This window comes from Calonectris borealis, chromosome 14 (assembly GCF_964195595.1).
Source record: "Calonectris borealis chromosome 14, bCalBor7.hap1.2, whole genome shotgun sequence".
Lineage (NCBI taxonomy): Eukaryota > Metazoa > Chordata > Aves > Procellariiformes > Procellariidae > Calonectris > Calonectris borealis.
In genome coordinates, this window is record NC_134325.1 from 18,934,142 (window position 1) to 18,958,137 (window position 23,996).

At 40.6% G+C, this 23,996-nt stretch overlaps 1 protein-coding gene across 4 annotated transcripts in view; it reads left to right on the plus strand.

Moving 5' to 3' along the window:
* The first annotated feature begins 263 nt into the window (after nucleotides 1–263).
* Nucleotides 264–23,996, plus strand: part of CAPRIN1 (cell cycle associated protein 1) — a 38,010-nt gene continuing 14,277 nt past the window's right edge. For 2 of the 4 annotated variants that reach the window (XM_075163389.1, XM_075163391.1), the window contains exons 1-8: nucleotides 264–455; nucleotides 794–984; nucleotides 10,360–10,422; nucleotides 12,348–12,434; nucleotides 14,925–15,163; nucleotides 15,278–15,360; nucleotides 17,239–17,376; nucleotides 18,655–18,707. In XM_075163389.1, coding sequence (XP_075019490.1) covers nucleotides 796–984; nucleotides 10,360–10,422; nucleotides 12,348–12,434; nucleotides 14,925–15,163; nucleotides 15,278–15,360; nucleotides 17,239–17,376; nucleotides 18,655–18,707 — 852 coding nt within the window. In that variant the 5' untranslated portion in view covers nucleotides 264–455; nucleotides 794–795. Of the gene's footprint in view, nucleotides 456–793; nucleotides 985–10,359; nucleotides 10,423–12,347; nucleotides 12,435–14,924; nucleotides 15,164–15,277; nucleotides 15,361–17,238; nucleotides 17,377–18,654; nucleotides 18,708–18,793; nucleotides 18,881–23,996 lie in introns of all 4 variants that reach the window. The other 2 variants (XM_075163390.1, XM_075163388.1) reach the window with 2 other exon arrangements.

The following is a 23,996-nucleotide window of genomic DNA, read 5'->3' on the forward strand; positions in this document are numbered from 1 at the left end:
GGCGGGTCCCGGCCCGGTGCGGAGGCGCGGGCCCGGCGGGGACGCCTCGCCGGCGGCGGGCGGGGCCCTGGGGCAGGCTGCCCCGCCTGGCTATTGTGTCTGGCGCTTAGGCGCCCGCCGCGCGCCTGAAAGACCCGCCAGGGCCGAAAGACGGCGCCGCTGCTGGGAAGCGCCTCCTCCGCCCGGGCAGGGCCGGCGCCGCAGCGCGCTGGCGGGCGGGCTCAGGCATTCTCCACGGGCACTCGCGAGCGGCGAGGACCCCGCGCCGCTCGCTCCCGGGCCGCCTTGCCTTACGCGCCGGCGTGCGCGCCCCCGCTCTCTCCCCTAGTAGCGCGGTGCAGAGGTAGCAGGAGCAGCGCGGGCGGCGGGGCCGGAGTCGGCTGAGGCGGCCATTCCTAGAGCGAGAGCGCAGCGCACCGAGTGCCCCCCCCTCCCCCGGGCCACTCACGCACACGGTGAGGAGGGTGGCGAGGCCCTCCGGTCACCGGCGGGCCTGGGGCGGGGGAAGGAGGGCGGAAGGGTCGAGCTCGGGGAGTGACCGTTGGCTGGGTGAGCGCCGGCGGCGGCGCGAGGCTCCCCGGTCACGTGAGCGCCCCGCGCGCGCCCGCCCGAGTCAATTCGTTGGAGGGCGGGTGGGTGGGCGCGCGCGCGCGCCGGCAGGTGCGGCTCGCGCACGCGCGCGCGCCCTGGGCGTGGGGAAGCGGCCGTGTGCGCGCCCGCCCTCCCGCGTGTCCCCTCCGGCGGCCCGTTCCCCCGTAACGCGCCCTCGCTCTCTCCTCGCTCTCTCTCACAGAGATGCCCTCGGCTACCAACAGCACTATGGCGAGCAGCAGCGGGAAGGCGGGCCCGGGCGGTGAGGCTGCCCCGGCAGCGGCAGCCGCCCCGCAGGCATCGGGCGGCAGCATCACCTCGGTGCAAACCGAGGCCATGAAGCAGATCCTGGGAGTCATCGACAAAAAGCTGCGCAACCTGGAGAAGAAAAAGGTGCTCTCCCGATCCCCTCGGACGGCGGCCGCGGGCTGACCGCCCCCCCCTCCTCTGCCCCGAGGGTGGGCCCCGGGCCCATCGGTCGCCCACCCTCCTCACCCCCTCCCCTCACCGCGGGAGGCCCCCGCTTTCTGGCGAGCCTCGCCCCCGGCGTCCGGCCGTCCGAAGGGACGTTGAACCGTCCCATTCTATTTTCCTCCTTCTTCCTTGAGACGGCGGCCGGTCCCCCTCAGCCGTGCCCTCCTGGTCCCTGGGCGAGGGGGCCTGCGGCCCGCGCGGGTTGTTCCCGGCGTCGCCCCCAGGGGCCGCCCGCTGGAAGGTTCCAGAAGGGCGAGCGCCTCTCCCCCGGCCTTTCCCCTTCCCCTTTCGGGGGTCCCCCGGCACCTTTTTTCGGCCGCCCTCTCCCGCGGCCCCGTACCGCGCTCCCAGGAGCCGGCCGGGCGCGTCGCCCCCCCCGCGGTGCAGCAGCGGCCGGAGGGGTCGTCGCTGCCGCCCCGCTCCAGCCCCGCGGGCCACGGCCCCCTCCTCGCTCCGGGCGAGACCCCCTCGGCGGCGCGGCTCCCTTCCCCCTCCCTTCCGCCTTTTGTTTCCCTCGGCGGGGCCTTGCCCAGCCCTGCTCTCGGCGCCCCGCTGGGAGCGGCCCCCGATTTCCCTGCTTTTCCCCCCTCTTCTTTGCCCCGCTCCCGTCGGAGGAACGCTGCCCCTCCCCGCCCCGGAGAGGCGAGCTGCGGGGAGAGACTGCGGCGCGCCGGGCTCCCTTCAGAGCCCATGCACATGGAAGCGGGAGCTAACATGGCGGCGGCGGAGGCAGCCTCAGCCTCTCCGACCGGGGAACTGCATTGTGCGAGCAGCCTGCACAAAGCCGGGGGCCGCCGGCCACCCCACCCAGGGATTTTTTCATCTCTCGTTTTTCATCGCCTTGAGCTCACCCCTTTGGGAGTCTTAGGTCAGCTGGAAGCGGCCTTCAAGGGGTTATTTTTAGAAATAGCAGCTACTAAATCCCTGGTCCTTGGACGGTTCGAGTTGTGACAGAAGAGAAAATAGGGTGTCGTCGTTACTTACGGTTTATGTGACACCCGCTCAGTGTTGCTAGATTAAACGAGCCTCAGAGGGCTTTCTAACCTACAGAGCATGAGGTGTCCATCAGAAAAATACTAACATACATGTAGCCTAAAGACTTGCTTCAAAACACTGTATTACTAAGCTAAAATTAGGGAATACTAAAAAATAATTTTATGTCTGCATTGAAGCTCTAAATCTGTTTTTGCTCGTATAAGTAAATAACCACAATTACTCCTCTTTTTTTTTTTTTAAACTAGCACTTTAGATCGTAGTAGTTTACAGATTACTATTCTAGATTTGCAGGTGGAAATATTAGCAGTAAATTAGTCTGCACAGGTGAGTTACAAATGAAACAAGCTGTGCTTTACCTGTAAATATGTGCGAAGTGTAGTTTCCCACTTAAAAAAATGGGTGTTGGATTTTCCTGATTTTTAAAAACAAAACAACAAAAAGCAGCAAGCCAGGAGCTTTTAGATATGTTTTAGAATCGGAGGATCTTTTCTTGATCCTTGTCTGAATACTGTCGTGTATAGGTAGGACAAGATATCTGTCGTAAACTTGTCATTAATACACATGAATGTGCGCGCACACAAGAGCACTGGTCCTCAACTCGAGAAAGAATGCAGATTTTTCTGTATATCTCTAGTTTTTTCAGTAAAATAAAATGGTTTGAAACGATTGTTGTATCTAACATACACAAAAAAATCCTCTAAAATATTTTGCTATGAAGTTCAAAATTGTATTTAAAAATAAAATTAGCAGGTGAACATTCTTCTGATCTATTCTGTACTTTGAAGTAATAAAGAGGAGAAGCGCACTCTTATTGGTGTGCAGGTCAGCTTTCCTTTCTAGTAGCATTTTTACTTACTTTTTAAAATAATTTACACTTGGCTTAGCCATTCCATTCTATTTGAATGGACTTTTGGTCAACTTTCATAGTATCTTAAGTTAGAAGGATGTGTGGGAGGCTATTACTCTGGCAGGAGAGAGTGAAAATTGGTGATGCTGGGCTTATGAAGGCCCTAGTGTGTTGGGTTTTTTTGTGTATCTGTGGCTGCTGTTGAAACTTTTTGTAACTGTGGTGTCATAGCAGGTGAATACAGGGGTTGAAGTGCCTTTTTTCTGGAAATGGCTTGCGTTGAAAGATCTGCCATTAAAATTACTTAGAGCATCTCTTTTTGGGGTACTCAGTGCTAGGCAGTGTGGGCTGAAAAAAGAGAAGGCAAAGGCTAGGTCTTGAAAAAGAAAAGCTAGGTGTGCTCTCACACTGATGAATTAAAGTTCAAAGATTTCTGTAAGTCTTAACATTCTGAAGAAGTTCTGAAACTTCCTGAAGTAGGACTCTCATGTAAACACTATAAAAGTCATGAGCTATTGTTCTTGGTGTATTAAACCAGAATTACTAATTTGCAGGCTTGAGCCTCTCCCTTGGGGGAATCAACAGTTCTTTAGTTAATCAACATTCTTTAATAAAGAGAACATTGCGTGCTTAAGGTCGTGAAAACAAAGCTTATTGCACACATGGGCATCAGTGTTTTTATTTCATTACTTGGTAAGTTTACTTAAGTACACAAATTCATTGATTTTCCTTTCTTTTGAATCTTTTGATGACAATTTTTTTTAACCATCCAGAAAGTAAAATCATACTGGATACTGCATAGTCAGGAGTGGGTGAAAAATCCAGTAAATCTCACTGAAAACTTGTGCTTACTTGAACATTTAATCCTTTCTTCGTCAGCAGCTGATAACAAAGGCCAGTAGAGATGATTTTGAGAGCTTTGTATTTGAGAACGAATGCAAAAATACACTTGACTTAGACACATGCTTTTGAAGGTTGAAAAATAATTGCTTTGTAAGAGGTACCATCTTAGGTTTTAAATGGTACGTGCAGCTTTTAGTTGAGGAAAGATCACTCTTTATGAAGAAATTAGAAATTTTGAAGTGAATTTAGTGTCATGTTTCCTTCTAAACTCTGCGGATAAAGTGGTGTGACCATCAAAATACAGTACACAATTTCAAATCATAGTATTTCTAACTTAGTTCTATACTATTTTGACTGTTTCTGTATAAACTAGAAATACTAGGTTATTCGTTGTGCTTTCATTTTCTCTTCCTGAAAGTGACCTCTTTTGAAAGAATGAGGATTGCTTGTGTTGAAAGGCACTAGGATAAATTAAACTGCTGTTCATAAATGTATGTGAAAACATGGCCTGAAAATGTCTGTTCTCTCTTCATCTCTTTATATTTGGAAATTATAGGAATGGTATCCTGTTTTCTTCCTCTGTTCTTAGATGTTTGTGTGTGCATGGGAGGGGGTAATTGAAGGGGTATTTTCTCTACAAGACCTTCAGACATGCAACTTGAGTATATATTGACAAGCTTAGTTAATTTAAAAGTTGCATGAACTCCTAAGTTTTTTTTAGGTGCCTGAGGTTAGAATCCTACTAGCTCTCCAAGTTCCCTAGGAGAAAATACTTCAGTAAGACCTGCATTTTCTTCTCCCTGCCCCTTCTACTTTTTGATTTTTAGAGGGAAAAACCTTTCCAAATTAAGCCTATTGAATGTAGATAAGACTCATGTCTTGATGCAATGACGACTGAAAAAAGCAAAGTTATTTTTGCTTTCAACTTGTGTTCTATAGCATGAACTATGTAAAAATAGTTTTTATAACCAAATGTTCTGTAAGAGGAACAAAATACCTCATTTGCTAACACATGGTTTAAGATATGAGCAGGTGATCACAAAGATTATTCTTGGACAACTGTAAATATAAAGTAAGCATGTTAGCTTAAACTACTTGACATGACTTGAGCTTGGTGTATACAGTTAAAAAGATGGCACATTTTAGCTGTAGCTGTTGCTTTATCAGCCTGAGTTTCCAAATAAGCGTAATCCTGATTGGGTTGAAAAGTTAATACTTAAAACATGCCTCTGTCATTATTACACAAGAATTTTCACTGGAACAGTAGATGGATATTTTAAGTTAATCTGACTATATAAAAATAGTTGAATAAAATGTTGAATTTCCTGTAGGAAACAGTTATGAACCTATAGTAAAAGCTGAGATCAATTTCCTATTCTGATGCAGCTAATGATAGCAGGGAAGTGGGATGCTTCAAGTTGGCCATCAGTAGCAGCACTCTTAAGTCCTTTTGCACCATTATTTGGGCCACTTGGATGCTCAGGGCTTGTGAGTGTCTCTCTAGAAGCTCTCCTTGTGAAGTTTGGTTTCAAATTTATCTTTGGAGATTAAACGTGATTTTGAAACCAAGAAATTGTAAAATTAATTTGAAACTATGTATTGAAAGCCTGAATTTTTCTTTGAAACATCTTTTGATAGCAGTTTTGAATAACCCAAGCTTCATTTCTGAAAAACCAAGCAGGTTTATCTGTGAAATTATTTGGTGTTTGGTTAGTTTATTTGTTAGTTTCTGGTTTCAGCTTGCTCTGTTTTGATTTTAACTGTTTTATGTAGCATAGGGATTATTTCTCCTAGCAAGTTCTGTTAGCTAGATATATGATGAGTCCTATAAGCTGTGAAAGATCTTCTAGTTATTTAAGTTTTTCAGATGCTACTTCAATGTTTTGTGATGCTTTTCCTTTCCTTTCAGAAGAAAAAGATATACAGAATGTGTTGGGAGAGCCCAGTTCGTGTTCTGGAACCCAGTTTGCGTTCTAGAATTCACTTGCTGTTGTAAAAGTAACTCATTTTGAACATAAATGATGGGTAGAACAAAATCTAGGTCTCTTGCAGTGTAGTCAACCTACCTAAATTCATAGTGTTTCTATAGGAAATATTGTATGGCGATTTAGGAAGAGAACATATATATGCAGCCACCAAAACTTTTAGGAGTTTCACTCATTGTGGCTTAGTTCAGGTTGCTGAAGAAGCAATTTATTTCTCTGTAGGCAACTCATTTGAGTTTGAAAGGTTTACGTTTCAAAGATGGCATATATCCATCCGTTCTGCATTTCTTTGGGAAGGAGTGGGTCCTGCTCCTAGCCATTCTTGTATCTCTGTGGCTGTACCTGTTTGGTTGGATCAGGCTCCTGACCCAGCTGTCAGTCTGGCCGCATGGCTGTCCTTGTTGGCATGTGGGAAGGGCCGAGAACCGCTGACCCCTTTTGTGATCCGTGTCCTCTGGGGTAAGCTCCTCATGAGAGTGCAGTCTCAGAATTGGCATGTCTTTATCACTCACTTAAAAACTAATGCAGGTATTTTTTTCTAAACTGTCAAACTTACCAGACTTTTGGGGAAAAAAACGTAAGAATATTTATAACTGTTATTTCAAAAATTAATTCAGTTTAAACAGATGACCTGTAAGTGTTTTGTGTCCTGGAGTATTGATGTTAATGCTTCATTACATCTTCTTGGTTATAACTCAGGACTGAAACAGCTTCTTGGGACTTTTGTTAGCTGTGTCTATATTATAGGAAGTGTACCCAGATTATGAATGTGAGAACTGTGGGGTTTTTTTGAGAGGTTCTGAACTTCCATGTTTCATTCCTGATACAGTTTAAGTGGATTACCTTTTTCATTTTTTTCTGCCTATTTTTCTGAGGAAATTGGGAGACTGATTTTTTTTTTTTTTAGTCATTTCTGGGCAGTCTTTGCTGAGAAGTTAAACTAATGAATGAGTGTGGAGATGATGGTGGAGGGCAAATAAATTACAATGTACAAATTGGCTTTTGTTTCAGTGGGAAATGCATAAAGCAGCTATTTTTATAATGTATAAATGTATAAAAGCAGCTATTTTAAAGCTATTTTGCTTTATGCTGTTAACAAACACATGCAGGTTTTGAGATATCTCAGAAAACAGACTTGCAATAGTCCCCTCCATCTTTTCTTTGCTTGTAGTCAAGTGTGCATTACAAAATGTTTACTTCAGCTGGTTGAAGAGGTTACCTTCTCCCCTTCCACCTTGCAGCTTGTCATATACACTTGTGCCACTGTAGCTGGTATAAACTATACCACTGAAATTATCTGGTTAAATATAGTGCCTCCCTCCTGCTCCTGGCCCCCTTTTTTAAGGGTTATTTTTAATCAGATCATTCAAGTGATCCAGTTTATAGCATAGCACTGTAAATGACTGTAACAGCACAGCTGAGTGGTCAGGCATTTTTAAAACCAGTATTGTTTTTGAAGCTAATGTCATGTAACTGCATGTTTTTTTCACTTTAGGATAACATTTTTGAGGCAATTCAGAGAAGATAATGAGAACTTGAGTGTGAGAAGGAAGGTATCTCTTACAATAATAAAGTAACTCAATTTTGGATTCCGATTAAATAAAATCTAGGGCATACTTAAGCAATGAACACCACCACCTTCCCCGTGTGCCCTCCCTGATAGACTATATGTAGTGCTTTTCTCCTAGGGAACTCCAAAATACTTCAGGTATCTCAGTGGAAAAGGAACTGAAGCGCGGTGGCTTGCTATCTGCACAGCTGGGATCTGCTGACTCATGAGCTGTTTAATAGACAATTTATGTGCTGGCTTTGCGACTTGATCTTTTTTCTGCTGGTCTAGCTTTTATGCTTCAAGATGTATATCCATGATGAGGGAGGATGAAGTTGTGTAAGGGGGGGTAAAATTAAGAAAATCTTTACTTCTTGCAGACACTGCAGTAGGTTGCTAAGCAGGAATTTTACTGCAGTTATTTTACAGCACTAATGCTGCTCTTAGATTGCTGTTAGTTGACAGTACAGGTTAAAAAGAAAGCATTTTTCTTCCTTAGTATTTTTGTGTAATATGCAGCATTTGGATTTTACTGTGTCTTTGGGATAATAGAAAAATGCTTACTTGGCATTTGAAATCTTTGTGATAACACGTAACTAAAACCACATTTGCCTGTCCTCTGCATTGCAGCTGAAAGGGCTTTCCCTTCTTTTGCTTTTGCCTTTCCGATACGGATGTTTTTAAGGAAGAAAAAGTGAAAAGAAGTAGCTTCTAATGGTTAGAAATAGACACATTACTCTGTTTTTTAGTTGATACATTGCTAAATGAAAATGAACAAAGCATTTTCATTAGACCTTAAGAATATTTGACCATTTAAGAAAAACTTTTGTACTGTTTGAGTATGTTATTGCAATGTGCTTAATTTGAAGATACCATCCATGCTGAAGTAAGGCTGCATGGAAAACTACAATTGTTTCTGCGTAGTTTATTTAGTGTATTTTTGTCTCTTCCCTCCTTATGCCCTTAGCCATGAAAATGGATTATGTGAGTGTTTTGCAGCATAATTTTGCAATATATGTTTTCTTCAACAAAGTTGATCTAAGTAGTATTCTCCTAGAATTTGATGTTCTATTCTGTTTCTTCTACTGTTGTTGTTGTTGATGGGTTTGTGTTGGAAACTGGATCACAGAAGTTGTTGGGGTTTTTTTAATGCATTTTTGTAGACACTGTTTAAACTGGAGCATATTAGCAGTCTATTTACTGTGCAGCCTCACAAACAATTGCATCAGTGTGACCAAGGGAATTGTAATCTGCAGCATGGGAGTAAGTGGCTTGAGCAAGCAGGAACTTTTAAAAATTTCTTTGTCTGCAAAGCCATTTCATTGTGGGATTTAAGCTACCTTAAGCAGCGGAGGCTTCAGTTAACCTGGCTGGCTTTGCACTGAGGCATTGCAACGTTTGAGGTCTCTACCCTCCCTTTTTGACTTCACAGCTCAGCTACGATCTCTTAAATAATGAAAACTACTTTTGTGATTGTCCAACCATGTCATCATCTATTCTAAAATTAGTATGTATAAGAGTAAAATGACCTTATTTCCTGTTGTGGTAGATTTCCAATATGCCAAATGCTCTTCAGGGGTATTTTTTTGATATATGACCAACTGTGGTTGCAGCATTTGACAACTGTTACTTTGCTAGTGTCTGTCCCCAGCATGAAATTCCCAGTAATTGTATTTTTGGAGCTCAGGAAGTTCCCTCTTTTTTGACTTTGCCTAGGCCATTACTGGCTCTGATACATTGAAAGATGAAGTAGTTAAGTGTTACATCTAACCTGTAGGATTTCTAAAGAAAGAAACTGTTGGCACTAGGTGACATCAAAAGGACCAAGTCTCATAAGAGTGGTTATGTGTTTCAGTAAGTGATGCTGGGCATCAAATACTTCGTAAGAGGAGCTTTCTGGTTAAACTGTTTCACAGACTTTGATCTTTCCAAAAAGTCTGAGATTGAGCATAGAGGTTGAATTAGCTAGAAAAATACCAGTAAAATATTTTAACTGAAATGTCCCGAAACAAAAATAGTAAAAACGAAAGACCAACAACAACAAAAAAACCTGTCACTCTGTGGCAAGTATAAACTCCGAAACAGTGGTTGCATCAGGGTTTTAATTATTTTACATTCACAACGACATGTTGTTGTTTGCTTTCCTTTTCATTATGTTGTTATGCTAGATTGGGAAGATAATTGTTAATGATTCATTTTAATGACTTTCTTTTAATAAGACCAAGGCCAATTTCATAAAAAATACAAACATATGTGATAATGCAGAAATGGTGAAAACTTCAAGTTCAATTGTTAGTTATGTTATTCTTACAAACTTTGCTTCCTTTCTAAGAGCCTTTCTACTTAACCTGTAGGTTTTTTGTTACTTCCAGCATGTGTAAGTTTTACCTGCTTTTGCCTAATGGCAGTGTTTTGCATGGTTTTCTATTTAAGCAGATTAGAGAACTGATCCTGCTGAATATTAACCTAATGATTCCTTTTTCAGTTCCTCCCCATGAAAAAGAAATCTTAATGCTCTTGAACAAAAATATTTTGGAGCTATTAATATGATTGTGTTGGTGGGCGTTCTTGCACAAAGGATTAGAAACTGTTTTAAATTCTTTAAAACTATCTTAACTGATGCAAGTACAAAGAATTACAGTTCTGAATCTTAATGGCATTGACAGTGTTTTTTTGCAGGCATGTTTTTGGTATTGTATTGATACAGTGGTAATAAGCTCTGACTCAGAACTGAGTTTAGCTCTCTGTTGTTTGGACTGAAGGAAGTATGGATTGAGAGTGCTCTCCCCATTAGGAGGAATGTGTATTTCCTCAGAAATTAAGACTAGTCGTGAAGATATATTGTGATAGCCAAATAATGTTAAAATATTTGTAACTTGGGGAAGTATTTACATTTTTTTAACCCAGAAGACAAGTTTTCTCAGGTACTGTTCCTACATGACAGAAACATGCTTGTGTAATGTGTTACAGTCTGTGTTTACTGTATATTGCAGTACCTGATTTTGTTAGCAGAAGTAGAAGAAAGCAGTAACCTGATTCTGGCTCCTCATAATAGCATTTTTCTTTCTTTTCAGAGCAAACTTGATGATTACCAGGAACGAATGAACAAGGGAGAACGTCTGAATCAAGATCAACTGGTAAAAAAAAAAAAATAAATACACTAACCAGATTCATGTTAAATTGTTTTGTGATCTTGGTGGAGAAGGAAGGGATTAATTTCACTTTCCCTTTTCTGTTGTTAAAAGCTAGATTTGTCTGAGCTCTGACTTGGCCTCAGTTTTTTATTGCCTAGAACATCTCAATTTTTCTGTTAATCAGAAACTGAAAGAATAGTTAGAGGAATGTGTTGTAATGCTTTATGCTTGTTGAGGTTAGGTTGTAAATAAGCTGTGGTGAAAATTGGCCTATGTTGTAACCTAGGACTGTTGAAAGAGCTAAATGATACCTTTGAGGTTCTCTGGACATTGTCATTTTCGTTGCAGAAAATGTGCCCAGTGACAAGCTTAATCACTTGGTGATTGGTAAATATTGTGCAGTCCAGTTAGGGATGTAGCTCAGACCAAGTTTTGAAGGGCTCTGAAAATAAGCTACGTCCATGTGTATATCACAGCTATCAGTGCAGCAGATGTGATGCTCTAGATAAGCTGGGCTTACTGGATGTATGCTGCTTCTCTCCTTGTTGGGGCTGGTTCTTAATTTAGGTTATTGTAGAGCTTGACTCAACAGCAGTTTTCCAGTTGTAATAAATATGAAACAAGTATCAAATTAAATTAAGTTGTATGATGCAAACATGCATATTGATACTTAAAGATATTACCAGCTGCTCAGTAATCAACAATATTTTATTGATGATTTTTAACATTGAAAAGAGTGAAGGAAAAAAAAAGTACCCTGCAACTATTGCAGCTGTTCACAATTACAAGAATTAGCTGCTTCCCTTGATCCACGTGATCTTTTCATCTGTCTGAGCTTTGCTTTGGTGGTTCTGTGCTAACTGAAAACTGAAATATCACTGATTTGTATATTTTTATTTTTTAATGGCATGTTGTAAAAATAAACCATGAGAAGTTTTCTATGTGATGAGCAGGGAAGATAAATGAAATACCATACTGAGGAGGGGAAGCTCGTGATTGAGTTTTATGAAGATCAAGCCTGACTACCACACTTCATAAAGATAAAATCTTTTTTGGTTGGAGAAATGCTGAAAGTATTTGTTACATTCCCTTCTGTCTTCTGCTTCTGCAAATCAGCTAAGAATGATGAATTTTGTAAATCACCTAATGTATATGTGTAATATGTGTGTATGTGTAAGTTTCTTAGCTGTATTACAAATGGAAATTCTTAAGGAAAAAAAGGCAAATACAGTTCATGTTCCTTGCTTTTCAAAGGAAGTAGGACCTTACCTTTTCTTTGGCTCAATTGTTCTTAACCAAGAACATAGCCATTATTAATTTTGTCATAGCAGGAGTGTAAACGTCTCGGCCGTTTGGTTTTTTCCCTGATTTGATTCTCTGTAATTTCTCAGCACTGCAAAGTGGGTTAAGGAGTTTGGATTGCTTTGGTGCAAATCAGAATATTAGATTTAAGAAAAAAGCAAATAATAAAGATTTCTGGAGAAGGGAACATTATGCTTTGTGTATAGCGTTGTGATTTTGTCTCTGACTCAAGATAACAATGCATTAGTTCTCAAACCTCTATCTCTTCAGCAGTTTTGAGTTGGCAGATTACTCCTCTCCCCCATTCCTCCCGGCCTGCCAGGTAGTTTTTGTCAGAAACTGGCTAAAACCAAACATTAAACATTGAAAGTATGTCATGCATGTGACATATACTTTAGCATATTTATCTAAGAAACCAGAGGCCCTAAAGACATACACAAGTCTTTTCAATATTTTGGCCAGTGAAAATCAAAATTTGACTTAACATTGTTGCAGTCCCGATCAGGGATGCTGTGTCTCACTTAAGAACTAAAAATGTGGGAATTTGTTTGTTGGAAGTATGTATTTTGTTCTATTTGTGATGGTTTACTTTTGTGTTTTTTCGTGTTTTTTTTTTTTTTTTTAAGGATGCAGTGTCAAAATACCAGGAAGTGACAAATAATCTGGAATTTGCTAAAGAACTGCAGAGGAGTTTTATGGCTCTGAGCCAAGACGTAAGTAAAGAGCAAGTGGTGCAATGTGGGCTATCAGCTGCAATACCAAAACGCTTAGGCTTTAATCTCTCTTTCACTAATACTAGATGCAGTAGTAACCTCTATTTACAGAGATGAAATGCTCATGATTTCTTCTATGTTTGGCTGTTTTTCTTTTACTCTGTGTACTAGTTTGTGTCAGGTTTTCTGAAGACTGTTCCTAAAAGATTTTTCTGATGGACTACATAAATGTATGGGAACAAAAATAATGTCGTTTTCTGACAAAACATAACTGTTGAAAACGGTGTGATGGCTAAAGAGGCCTGTCATGCAAGGTTATAGACAGACACTTAGTGCCAATAGTAACATTTTCTTAAAAGAAAACAGATGTTACAGACCTGCTTCTCTCTTTGGCAAGTGGCTGAGGGTTTTCATTTCTTCGTATTACCATAGGATATCAAGTCTCAGCAACTGAAAGCATTGCAGTTCCTTTTTCAAGTTTCTTGCGGTCTTGTTAATTGCAAGTACAGTCTGAAATTGCAGTGTGGGTCAAGATTAGTATTATTTTCATAAAGGATAAATTAACTGAATACTAGTAAAACAGGTAATCTTTTAGGTTGGTGTTTTATCAAGGATGTAAAATAACAGTGTAATCAAGAATAAGTTCTGAAACTCTAACAGACAATTCCAGTTACATGAACAGCTTTGCTTTATTTCTTTGTGCCAAGAGCTGCAAACAAAAAGACACGCTTTAGACCTCTGCAGTATCATTGTAAGGAAGAATTAATTCTGGGGCAAACTGAAAGCATAACCCATTCTACAGGGCTGGAAGATTCTAAATGCAGTAGTACAGTGAGAGTTAATGAGTTACGGAAAGAGGAGCAATACTGGTAGAATTCATTGTGTAGTTGATGTTAGTGCAGCAGACTGGTCTAACGATTGTATTTCGTTTGCGAACAGACTATGTGATAATTTGAAGGGTATCAGCATCCTCACGTTATAAACTTCTTTCTATGTTTGATGTGGTTGTAAATTTATAGGCCTCTAAGCCAAGCCGTTTCTTTGCTTTTCTTGCATCAGGGTTCCATGGCTGTTTATGGAATGTTAGTAATGAAGAACTTTCTTCTTTTGACAAGTTTGTCCTGAAATGTTTCCCTGGTCAACTGACTGCTAAAAGAGCAAGTGTATCCAGGAGTAATAAATTGGTGCTCTGCTTTCAAACTTGGTTCCAATTTTTCCTGATTGGAATTAGTTTTCATACAGTTGATTTTAAGATGTGTCTTTGATTTTTAAAAAATAAATTTAAATGCTTCAGAGGGAGAAAGCTACTGTCACAAGCTACATTTTTTGAAAAAGAAGATTGAAGCTTTATATAGTTACAAAGTGAGCAAGCTGAATTTTGGATGCTAGATGCTTGGATTAAGAATAAGAATGGAAGAAATGTCCTGTAGGTTCAGACCAGCGATGCATTTAGACCAGTGTTATGATAGGTCTAATGTAGAAGGTACTATGCAGAGTACAAGGCTGATGATTATCTGTCATCCATTCCCTTACAGCATCCATGATCCTCAAACTGCGAATGTTAGAGTGGATGCATTCCCGTCCCCTCTAGTGTCTGTCAGTGGACCTCATGTCCAAGAATTTGTTTAAATTCTTTTTGAACTTGCTAGTACTGTATCTCCCCAGCCTTTCATGGCAAAACATTCCATGGGTTCTCTCCCATGGTGTGTAAGAAACAAGAGTACTTTTGTTCATCTGTTTTAAGCTGATCTTCTAATAGTTTCAATGAATGCCTCCTACAATCATGGGATATGGTGAAAAAACGCTCTGTTCATGTTATCTGCTGGCCTTTGTGGCCTTTATGAAAAATCTGGATCACCCTTACTCCTCCAAATGGAAGGACTCAAGCCTTAGGCTCTGCTCATAAGGCAACTGCTCTGTCCCCTTAATTATTTGAGTTGCCCTTCTTTGCACCTTTTCTAATTGCTGTAAGTCCTCCTTGAGTTACAGAAGCCAGAAGTTGTAAGTAGCCACAGTGTGCCTCTTAGAAGTTACTTAATTTTGTACATTTTTGCCACTTTTGTCTAGATCAGAATCACTTAGTGTTCACAGAATGTTTCATAAAGGAAGCAGAAAATAGCAAGCTGGGCTTGTTTGAAATGACACATTCATGTCTGAAGCTTTAGATGTGGTAACTGCAGTTACTTGACTGAACTGCGTGTAAGTCATGAAGTACAATCTTGAAGTAAGAATATGATCAAGATCCAATATGATCCAAGGTTTGTGGCATTGATTTTAAAGCCTGTCTTAATTTGCAGGGTTTTGACTCTGCTTAAAAGATATTCTCCAAATTTCACAGGTTATTCTGCTGTAACGTTAGATTGATAAGTGGCGGTTCAACACCAGCATCCATCTCTACTTCTCAATAAAAGACATTTCAAATCTATTTTTCTTCCCTGAGTTCACTACAGAATCTAAGTTTAAGCAAATTTTAAATTTCATTTTAAACAGATCCAGAAAACAATAAAAAAGACAGCTCGCAGGGAACAACTGATGCGAGAAGAAGCTGAGCAGAAGCGTTTAAAGACTGTACTAGAGCTACAGTTTATTTTGGACAAGTTAGGTGATGACGAAGTGCGCAACGACTTGAAACAAGGATCAAATGGAGTACCAGTACTGACGGAAGAGGAACTGACAATGCTGGATGAGTTTTACAAGCTAGTTTACCCTGAACGAGACATGAACATGAGGTAGGCTTACAGTAAAGTACTTTTCTTTATAATTGTCAGTCAGTTAACGATATATTTGTACTGTGGTAATTTAAAGCCTTGGTAAGAAATTAACTCAGTAATTATTTTTTTAAGGTTGAATGAGCAGTACGAGCAAGCATCTGTTCATCTGTGGGACTTACTGGAAGGGAAGGAGAAACCAGTTTGTGGAACAACCTGTAAGTATTGTCTCTGCATTAAGAGATAACGCACTGAATTTGTGCTTGAACTAAAATACAGTGTCTCGTATAAGAGAACTTTGGCAGTTAATTATCTTCCCAAGTTTTTAGAGTAGCTACTTTTTTTCAGACCGTAGCTGGACTGTAACAGAGTAACTTGAGCTTACTGTGTGGTGTATTTTTTTTTTACTGATGCAGCATTACTCGGTATTGAAGCTTAGTCTGTTCCTGCTATTTCAGCAGTATTCTGCTGCTGGTGGTGCTTAGTAACAGTTCTTTGTTTTCTGGATGAACAAGGAGCTTCGTCAATGATATGACCTAATATATAAACTGGCATGGCCTTATTTAGTGTGATGTTCTGCTCCCCCTTGTCTCCTGCAAAAAACATTCTGGTTTTGCCCTATTTTGATTGATTAACTCTGTAAATCAGGGTGTGATCATGCAGATGGACTGCTTTCTTGCAGAAATGTAAATTTTCACAAATACATACCTTCTAATACTAGACCTTAAGAAAATGGTTCTGCTAGGCAGTTGTGCCGTTTCTTGTATCATGGGGAATTTTTGAAGTCTCTTAATTGGAAATCAATAGGAAAGTTGTAGGGAATCGTATCCTTTTTGCGGGTAAAATGGCTAACAACTTTCTCCCTTTTTAAAAAAAGTTGGATTACCCTTATTATATTAGAATAATATTGAGCTGTTGAAAGAGTTTTTTGTGTTCTATTCATAGAAAGTGAAATGATAGTATTGCAATTGTTATCTAACTGGCTTTATTGAGGAATAAACAAGACATTCTGTTGTTTATATTGTTGAAATGAAATTTTGTGAGGAGGTACCAGGTTAGTATTTTCTTAATTAATATTTGTTCTGCAAGAACTCAAGTGTGAAATGGTTGTGATGTTAGATCTTTGAGAGCCCAAAGATATGTACCACATACTTTCTTGAAGAGGTGGAGGAAGGAGAAGGTAAGGGGATAGTTTTCAGGAGAGAGCTTACGTATGCTCCTTGGAGACGTAGTCGTTCTCTTACTGGCTGAAGTCGGGCTGGGTATTGTATCTGGATCTCAGGATGAGCTTTTAGTGATGTCATTGGCAGCCATTGCCGGTTTGCTTTGTCTTATAATAGGGATGAGTGTTAATATATTTCTGTGCTCTTCTCTGTGTATGTATTGATTCATACAGTGATCATCACTTGCCAGACGTGCATTGTGATTCTTCCATTTGAGTCTGTTTTGTTTTTTGTCGGCTTAGACAGTCGGTAATGCTGCCTTGCCAGTGTGGCTGATCTGTTTTACCACAGCATTCATCTGAGGCACTGAGTGCAAGCTTGTGCTTGTTTCGATTACAAAGGCTGTTCTGAGCCCCTTCACCTCAGGGCAAGAACCTTTATGAAGGTGGTACCTGTGGAAATTTGTACTGACAGTTGTTTTGTAAGAAATTGACTTACAGCAAGGTTTTTTAATTGGGAAATTACAAATAAAATCAGTTACAGTTGAAACTTCAGTGAGTTCCTGAAACTTTCCAAACTGAAAACTAAGCAACCAGAGATTTTTGAAATAGCAGGAATAAAAGTATGGTAATTAAATTCATACACTTGACCTCACTTTGAAGTGTTTCACAAATCTTCTGAAGAGTATTATATACTCTTAAGATTCTCCTTGCCCTTCAGATTTTTCTGAACAGAAGTTAATTATTTAGTGATTTATTTAATATGACCAAGTAAGACAGGAGTAATTCTGTAACAGTAGTGCCTGGATTAGCTTGGGACAGCAATATCTTCCCAGCAAAAGGGTAATAAAATTTATGTGGGATCTTCGGGAAGGAAGGAAAGGATGATTAGGATTGAGTTACTGTTAATCTTTAACTTCTTCCGTTTTCCTAGATAAAGCGCTAAAGGAGATTGTTGAACGTATTCTTCAAACTAGTTACTTTGATAGCACCCATAACCATCAGAATGGATTATGTGAGGAAGAAGAGGCAGCACCCGCACCGGCAGTAGAAGACACTGTAGCAGAAGCTGGTAAGAATATGAAGATCCTTTGTGACTAGCATATTCGTTTGTGTTGTACTGTCTTGTCTCTTTGGATTCATCAGAATGATTAAATTGCAAATGCAGTTCTAAGCGCAAAAAGCACCTGTCTCTGAATTCTTCAGGTGTACTAAGTGTTTTGAATAGAAATGTCATTTCTTGATAATCAGGTATACATCTAGCCAGGCAACATATATAGGAGCAGTCAACCATTCATTCAGTCCTGCTCTGAGCCGTGAGGAAAGAAAAGCAGAGCTGTGTCCCAGAAGAGTTCTGTAAGGCTGACTCTTGCCAACTACTTCTTTGGAGAGACCGTAATCCTTTCTAATGATCACATGGTAAATGTCTCCGTCGTGTGCGAGGAAGGGCTTACTGTTCTAACTGTGGAGCATCAGCTGAATGAGGGAACAAGGTCACTTAGTGGTACTTGGTTTTGAACACATCTTTCAGCATTTCTTTGCCCAGACACTTGCTGAAATGAGAACCCAGGCTAGCAATGAAATTCTTTAGAAGCAGGTTTATGCAAATGAGAATTATTGCCAACATCTCTTTCCTGTTTTGTTTTTCTGCAGAACTTCTTATTATGATGTATAAACAAAATTTTGTTTGTCTGTAGTGTTAAAGTGATCGAAGATTAAAGTTGTGGTTGCCTGAGGCTTTTCCATTTTTCAGTGGTTCCCACCAGTTTAATCTTTTGTTAGAACAGAAGAGTTTTTGAAGCAGAGAGTATGCTTACATACTTAAGAAGCTAGAGAATATGGTACCAAGCTTGAAGAAAAAAATTCATGACCATTTTTCCCTTTTGAATATGTCGTAGAGAAAATAGAAATTTGGGGTAACTGGACATAACTCTTCATAGCAAGAATTTAATGTGATTTTTTTTGTTTTAATTCAAAACTCTGAGAGTCTTTGTTACTGCTTAATTCTCTGTTAGTGATCTGTTGTTTTTATTTTATTCACTCTGAGACACAGTTTCTTTTTTATCTACCTTGTAACATTAGGTTTGTTTCTGAACCCAGCAGATTACTGTGTAGTAATTTGTGTGATGTAATTGTGTAATGCGTAAGTTATTACTGTGTAGTAATAGTCTAGAACACTTCTTTAAAGTCAATGCTTTTGATAAATGATGACTGCAAAAATGCATCACACTTCTTCAAAATTCCACTTCTATTGGGGGAGATTTTTTCATTAACTTTGTATCTTGTAGGTCTGTAACATGGTTTTTGGTGTGGGGTTTTTTTCACGTAAGTGGTAATATTTTTCTTTCAGAACCTGATCCAGCGGAAGAATTTACTGAACCAACTGAAGTTGAATCAACTGAGGTATTATTCAGTGGAAAGATTGTCATTTTGTATAGCTTTAATGCCACTTACTTTTACTTTCATACCCTTTCTTATTTTTATTTTAGTATGTAAACAGACAATTCATGGCAGAGACTCAGTTCAGCAGTAGTGAGAAGGAACAGGTAGATGAGTGGACAGTTGAAACGGTTGAGGTAAGATCTTGTGTACTGCAGGTAAAATTGCAATCCCTGTTTCCGCTGACTCGCAATTCATGAGAGGTTTTAGTATTGCACCCCTTCTCCCTCAGTATATATAAAAATACATATATTTTAAGTAGGCTTGGACTCACTGCTCATTCTTCAATTACGTATTTAGCTCAGGAGTACCTAAAATAAAAACTGGCTAAGCTTGTGGAGAACTTGCTTTTGTTCAATAGTGGCTTGCTTGGGAAAACAGGACTTAAGAGTCTTAGGCTTAAAAAGACTTAAGATTTTTTTGAAGACTACTTTTTTTAAGAGAACTTTGCTGCAAATGTAGAAGTTAAGTTTATCTACACAGCTGCTGACAGCATGGCATAGTTGTGTGTTTCATTGAGCAGTTCCATGGAGAGGGAGCTGAAAACTAATATCTCAACTAATATCTACTCCAGATTGCATATGCACATAATTTGGTGTTAAAATATGCTTGTATGTACATCCCTGCTTTCAAGAACTATAGTTATTCAGCATTTAACTTGTTACTACTTTGCAGTTGAGTGATTGTTCACTTCTGATGTTTGTGGTACGTTGCTGTTGGGATACATTCCCAGTTTAGTAATTTAGGTTTTAGACTTAATTACATGTACAACAAGTCCATTTTATTATACTAGGATTTGTGTTCTTCACGTACTGGAAAGGACAAGTCAGATGGAGTCATTCATATGTTTGGTATGTTGGAACTTGGGTTGTATCCACCTGTTAAGAACAGATATGAGCAGCATCTTTCAGGTGCTGGAGATTTTGATTCACCTTAGCCTTCTGCAGCAGCAAATTACAGATGGTCAATTTTTTAGACTCTTCCTTGGGGTCTTCATGCTCTTTTAAGTGTAGGAGTGGAGTAAGTGTTCATCATCTCTTCAAGTGGTGAAAAAGAGCAGCCATTTTGATCTGATTATCTAATCTGCCCGATTTTACATTTGGTCTGGCTGAAATTCATATCTTACGGTGTTGAAGACCACTAAGAGATTTAATAATACTTAGGATGGGTGTGAGACTTCTAGAACTAACTAGACAACTTTGCCATGTATGTGAATGATTTTCATAGAATCATTAGGGTTGGAGAAGACCTCTAAGATCATTGAGTCCAACCGTCAACCCAACACACCATGCCTACTAAACCATATCCCTAAGCGCCTCATCTACCCGTCTTTTAAATACTTCCAGGGATGGTGACTCAACCACTTCCCTGGGCAGCCTGTTCCAAGGCCTGACCACTCTTCAAGTAAAGAAATTTTTCCTAATGTCCAGTCTAAACCTCCCTTGGTGCAACTTGAGGCTATTTCCTCTCATCCTGTTGCTAGTTACTTGGCAGAAGAGACCAACACCCACCTCGCTACAACCTCCTTTCAGGTAGTTGTAGAGCGCGATGAGGTCTCCCCTCAGCCTCCTCTTCTCCAGGCTAAACACCCCCAGTTCCCTCAGCCGCTCCTCATCAGACTTGTGCTCCAGGCCCTTCACCAGCTTCGTTGCCCTTCTCTGGACATGCTCCAACACCTCCATGTCCTTCTTGTAGTGAGGGACCCAAAACTGAACACAGTATTCGAGGTGCGGCCTCACCAGTACAGGGACACGACCACCTCCCTACTCCTGCTGGCCACACTATTTCTGATACAGGCCAGGATGCCGTTGGCCTTCTTGGCCACCTGGGCACACTGCCGGCTCGCGTTCAGCCGGCTGTCGACCAGCACCCCCAGGTCCTTTTCCTGTGGGCAGCTTTCCAGCCGCTCTTCCCCAAGCCTGTAGCGTTGCCTGGGGTTGTTGTGGCCCAAGTGCAGGACCTGGCACTTGGCCTTGTTGAACCTCATACAGTTGGCCTCGGCCCATCGATCCAGCCTGTCCAGGTCCCTCTGCAGAGCCTTCCTACCCTCCAGCAGATCAATACTCCCGCCCAGCTTGGTGTCGTCTGCAGACTCACTGAGGGAGCGCTCGATCCCCTCGTCCAGATCGTTGATAAAGATATTGAACAGGACCAGCCCCTGGGGAACACCGCTTGTGACCGGCCGCCAACTGGATTTAACTCCGTTGACCACAACTCTCTGGGCTCGGCCGTCCAGCCAGTTTTTTACCCAGCGAAGAGTGGACCTGTCTAGGCCGTGAGCCGCCAGCTTCTCTAGGAGAATGCTGTGGGAGACAGTGTCAAAGGCTTTACTGAAGTCCAGGCAGACCACATCCACAGCCTTTCCCTCATCCATGAGGCGGGTCACCTGGTCATAGAAGGAGATCAGGTTGGTCAAGCAGGACCTGCCTTCCATGAACCCGTGCTGGCTGGGCCTGATCCCCTGGTTGTCCCGGACGTGGCTCGTGAGCGCCCTTGAAATGAACTGCTCCATAATCTTCCCTGGCAATTTTGGTAGTATCTTGTCATAGATAAAAAAACCTAAAGATAGATAAAACCCCTAAAGAACGTGATTTAAGAAATCTCTTTAAAAAACCAAACAAACTCTCCAAACCCACCCATTAAAGTCATGCTTGATTGGGGTATTCTTACAAGACACAGTATTTTAAAGTTAATGCTTGATTGGCTTCAATCTATCTTGAATTATACCCAAATGACATTTGTGTTTCTACCAAGTGTCCAGAGTAGCTTAGAGGTTCAGTTCTCTGCAGTTCTTAACATAAGTAGTGTGGATGAAGGCACGAGAGTACAGGAAATGTTCTTATGATTGAAGCCTGTGGTGCTTCCCTCTGCTCTTGAACTGTAAGACTGTGTATTGCACAGTTGAAAACTCAGATGCTTCCTCATGGGAATAATAATAATATGCAGGAATTGTACTAGTGCAGTACAGGTTGTAGTTTTGTATCAGACTGATTTCAGAAACTTCTAATTTTCCACGTCTTTACTAGTTAGCTAAATCTGGATTGTATCAGCTTTGTTTTCATAGAAAAATACAAAGAATATATACTTCAGTTCTCCTTTCTGTCCCAATTTCTTGGACTATGTACAAATGAGCAATTCAGAAAAATTTAAAATTGAAGTCTGTTTCTTCATGATTAAGAACCTTATTTTCTCAGACTCAACACAAAAAGGGAAAATCGAAAATAACTATCTTTGAAATGACTCTTGCTGTTCTTGCTGGCACCAAAATCCCATTCCTCATGGGAATGCAACTGAATTGTCCTTAGGGAAGATGATGATACACATCATACAGAGCCTTTGTGCTCTTCAGCTCAAGGTAGTTGTGGCGTTAGTATACTAAGAGCTATGAATGATAGCTGTTAATTTTGGAAGCGGATAGTATTCTGAAAGGAACATTTACGCAGATTTCTGTCATTGTTTATGAAGAGGAAAGCTATCACAGACTCGTCTCTTTTTCCATAACCCTCAAGTAGATGTGATACATTCAAGATTACTGTGGTATGGTATGATTGTAGTTTGAGAAGTGACGGTGTCTCACAATGACATTTCTGTATGGGCCTTCCATAAGTTTTAAACTGAAGAATTTGTTTGTGAATTCTCAAAGTGTATTTGCATTTGGATTGTATGATGTTTTAATTTTGGTGAAGGTGTCCTTTATTGGTAATAGTGGGGTTTTTTTTGTTGTTGTTTTGGTTTTTGGGGGGGGGGGTTGTTGTTGGTGGGATTTTTTTTTTAAACTGCTTCCTTTGTGATAAGTACCTGAATCTACTTGTATACAAAGTTCTCTGTGTCTTAGGTTATGGAACTTCAGCTGGATGGATGTGTGTGTATTTTGTGTAGAATTGGAAACTCTGTTCTGTGACTGCCAGAATACAAGTTCATTCTGGTTGGTTGGTGGTCTCATTAAACTTCTGTTTTTACCTCTCCTTCCTTCCTCCTTTGCCCCCTGGCCTTCTCTACCCTGTCATTCCCCTCTGATTGTGTCTGGGCAGCTCTGCCTACTGAGAAGGTCAAGGTGCAGGGTGTCAGGAGACAGGGTGTCAGAAAGTGAGCGTGCAATTTAATGAGTCGAGTACTATTCTGCAGAGGGGTTCAACTCTTCTGAAAGAAAAGTTTCACATTGCTGCTGTGCCCCTAGGATGAATGGAGGTGTATGGTCAGGTAATAATCTGATTTTTGAATAACGATCCTTATATTTGAGTAGTTCAGTACCTTTTTCATGCAGCAAACTGTTAGAAAGCTGTTAACTTTAGAACTACAGCCTGTCCATTGGCAATTTAATATGCAAAACTTGAAATTTTTTTAGTAGGTTCATCCTACTATGATTACAATAGGTCAAAGTACCTGGTAGTGATAATAAGACTAAAGAACTAGACCTTAAACAGTTCCTTTTGACATTAAAAAAGAGGTTTGAAAAAGACAATGTAAAATGTCTTTTGTAAAATGTAAAACACCATCTAGTTGGTACTGTACTATTTGTGGAAAAGGAAAACATTTGATAAAATTTTGTCCCTGTTCTGTGTTCTTGATTATTCCATCAGCTTGTTTTTTCTTGAAGATACTGAATTGTTATGAATGACTTGGACTTCGTATGTTAAGCGATAGTACTCAAATAATTGAGTACATTTTTGATAATAATTATGTAGGAGATGAGCAACTGCTGGTTTTACCTCTCAAGTTTCACCCAGTCATGTGGCTTGCTTTTTTTCTTTACTTTCATTTTTAAAGCTTTGTAATGTGAGAGAGGTCTGTATATGTGCTCTAAATAATATTTTTAAAAAAAATTTTTTCTACTCACAGGGTGTAATTCTTAATTTGGGAACAGTCCATAATTTGAAGTTTGGGGACCGTGTAATACAACAGAGCAGTTGTGCTTGTTTTCCAGTGTGGAGGGCCTTAGGCTATACTTCCATGGGAATTGTCGCATTGCTTCTCTTTGGATGGCTAATAGTGGAGATTTGGATCTGAAGGGAATCTTGAAGAGGAATGTAGGTTGTGGTTGTTTTTTAGTTTTGTTTAGAGTTGTTGGTTTATTTTTTTTTTTTTATTTTATTTTTTAATTATCTATTAGAGATGGCTAGGGATTTGGTCAAGGAAAGAGTCGTCGGAGTTTGTGAGGCAATTGCATGTGCAGAATGTCACATACAAACAATGTAAATCTGAGCAAGGAGTAGGCATACTGGAAGATGCTGTAGGTTTCTGAGAAGTTTAAAA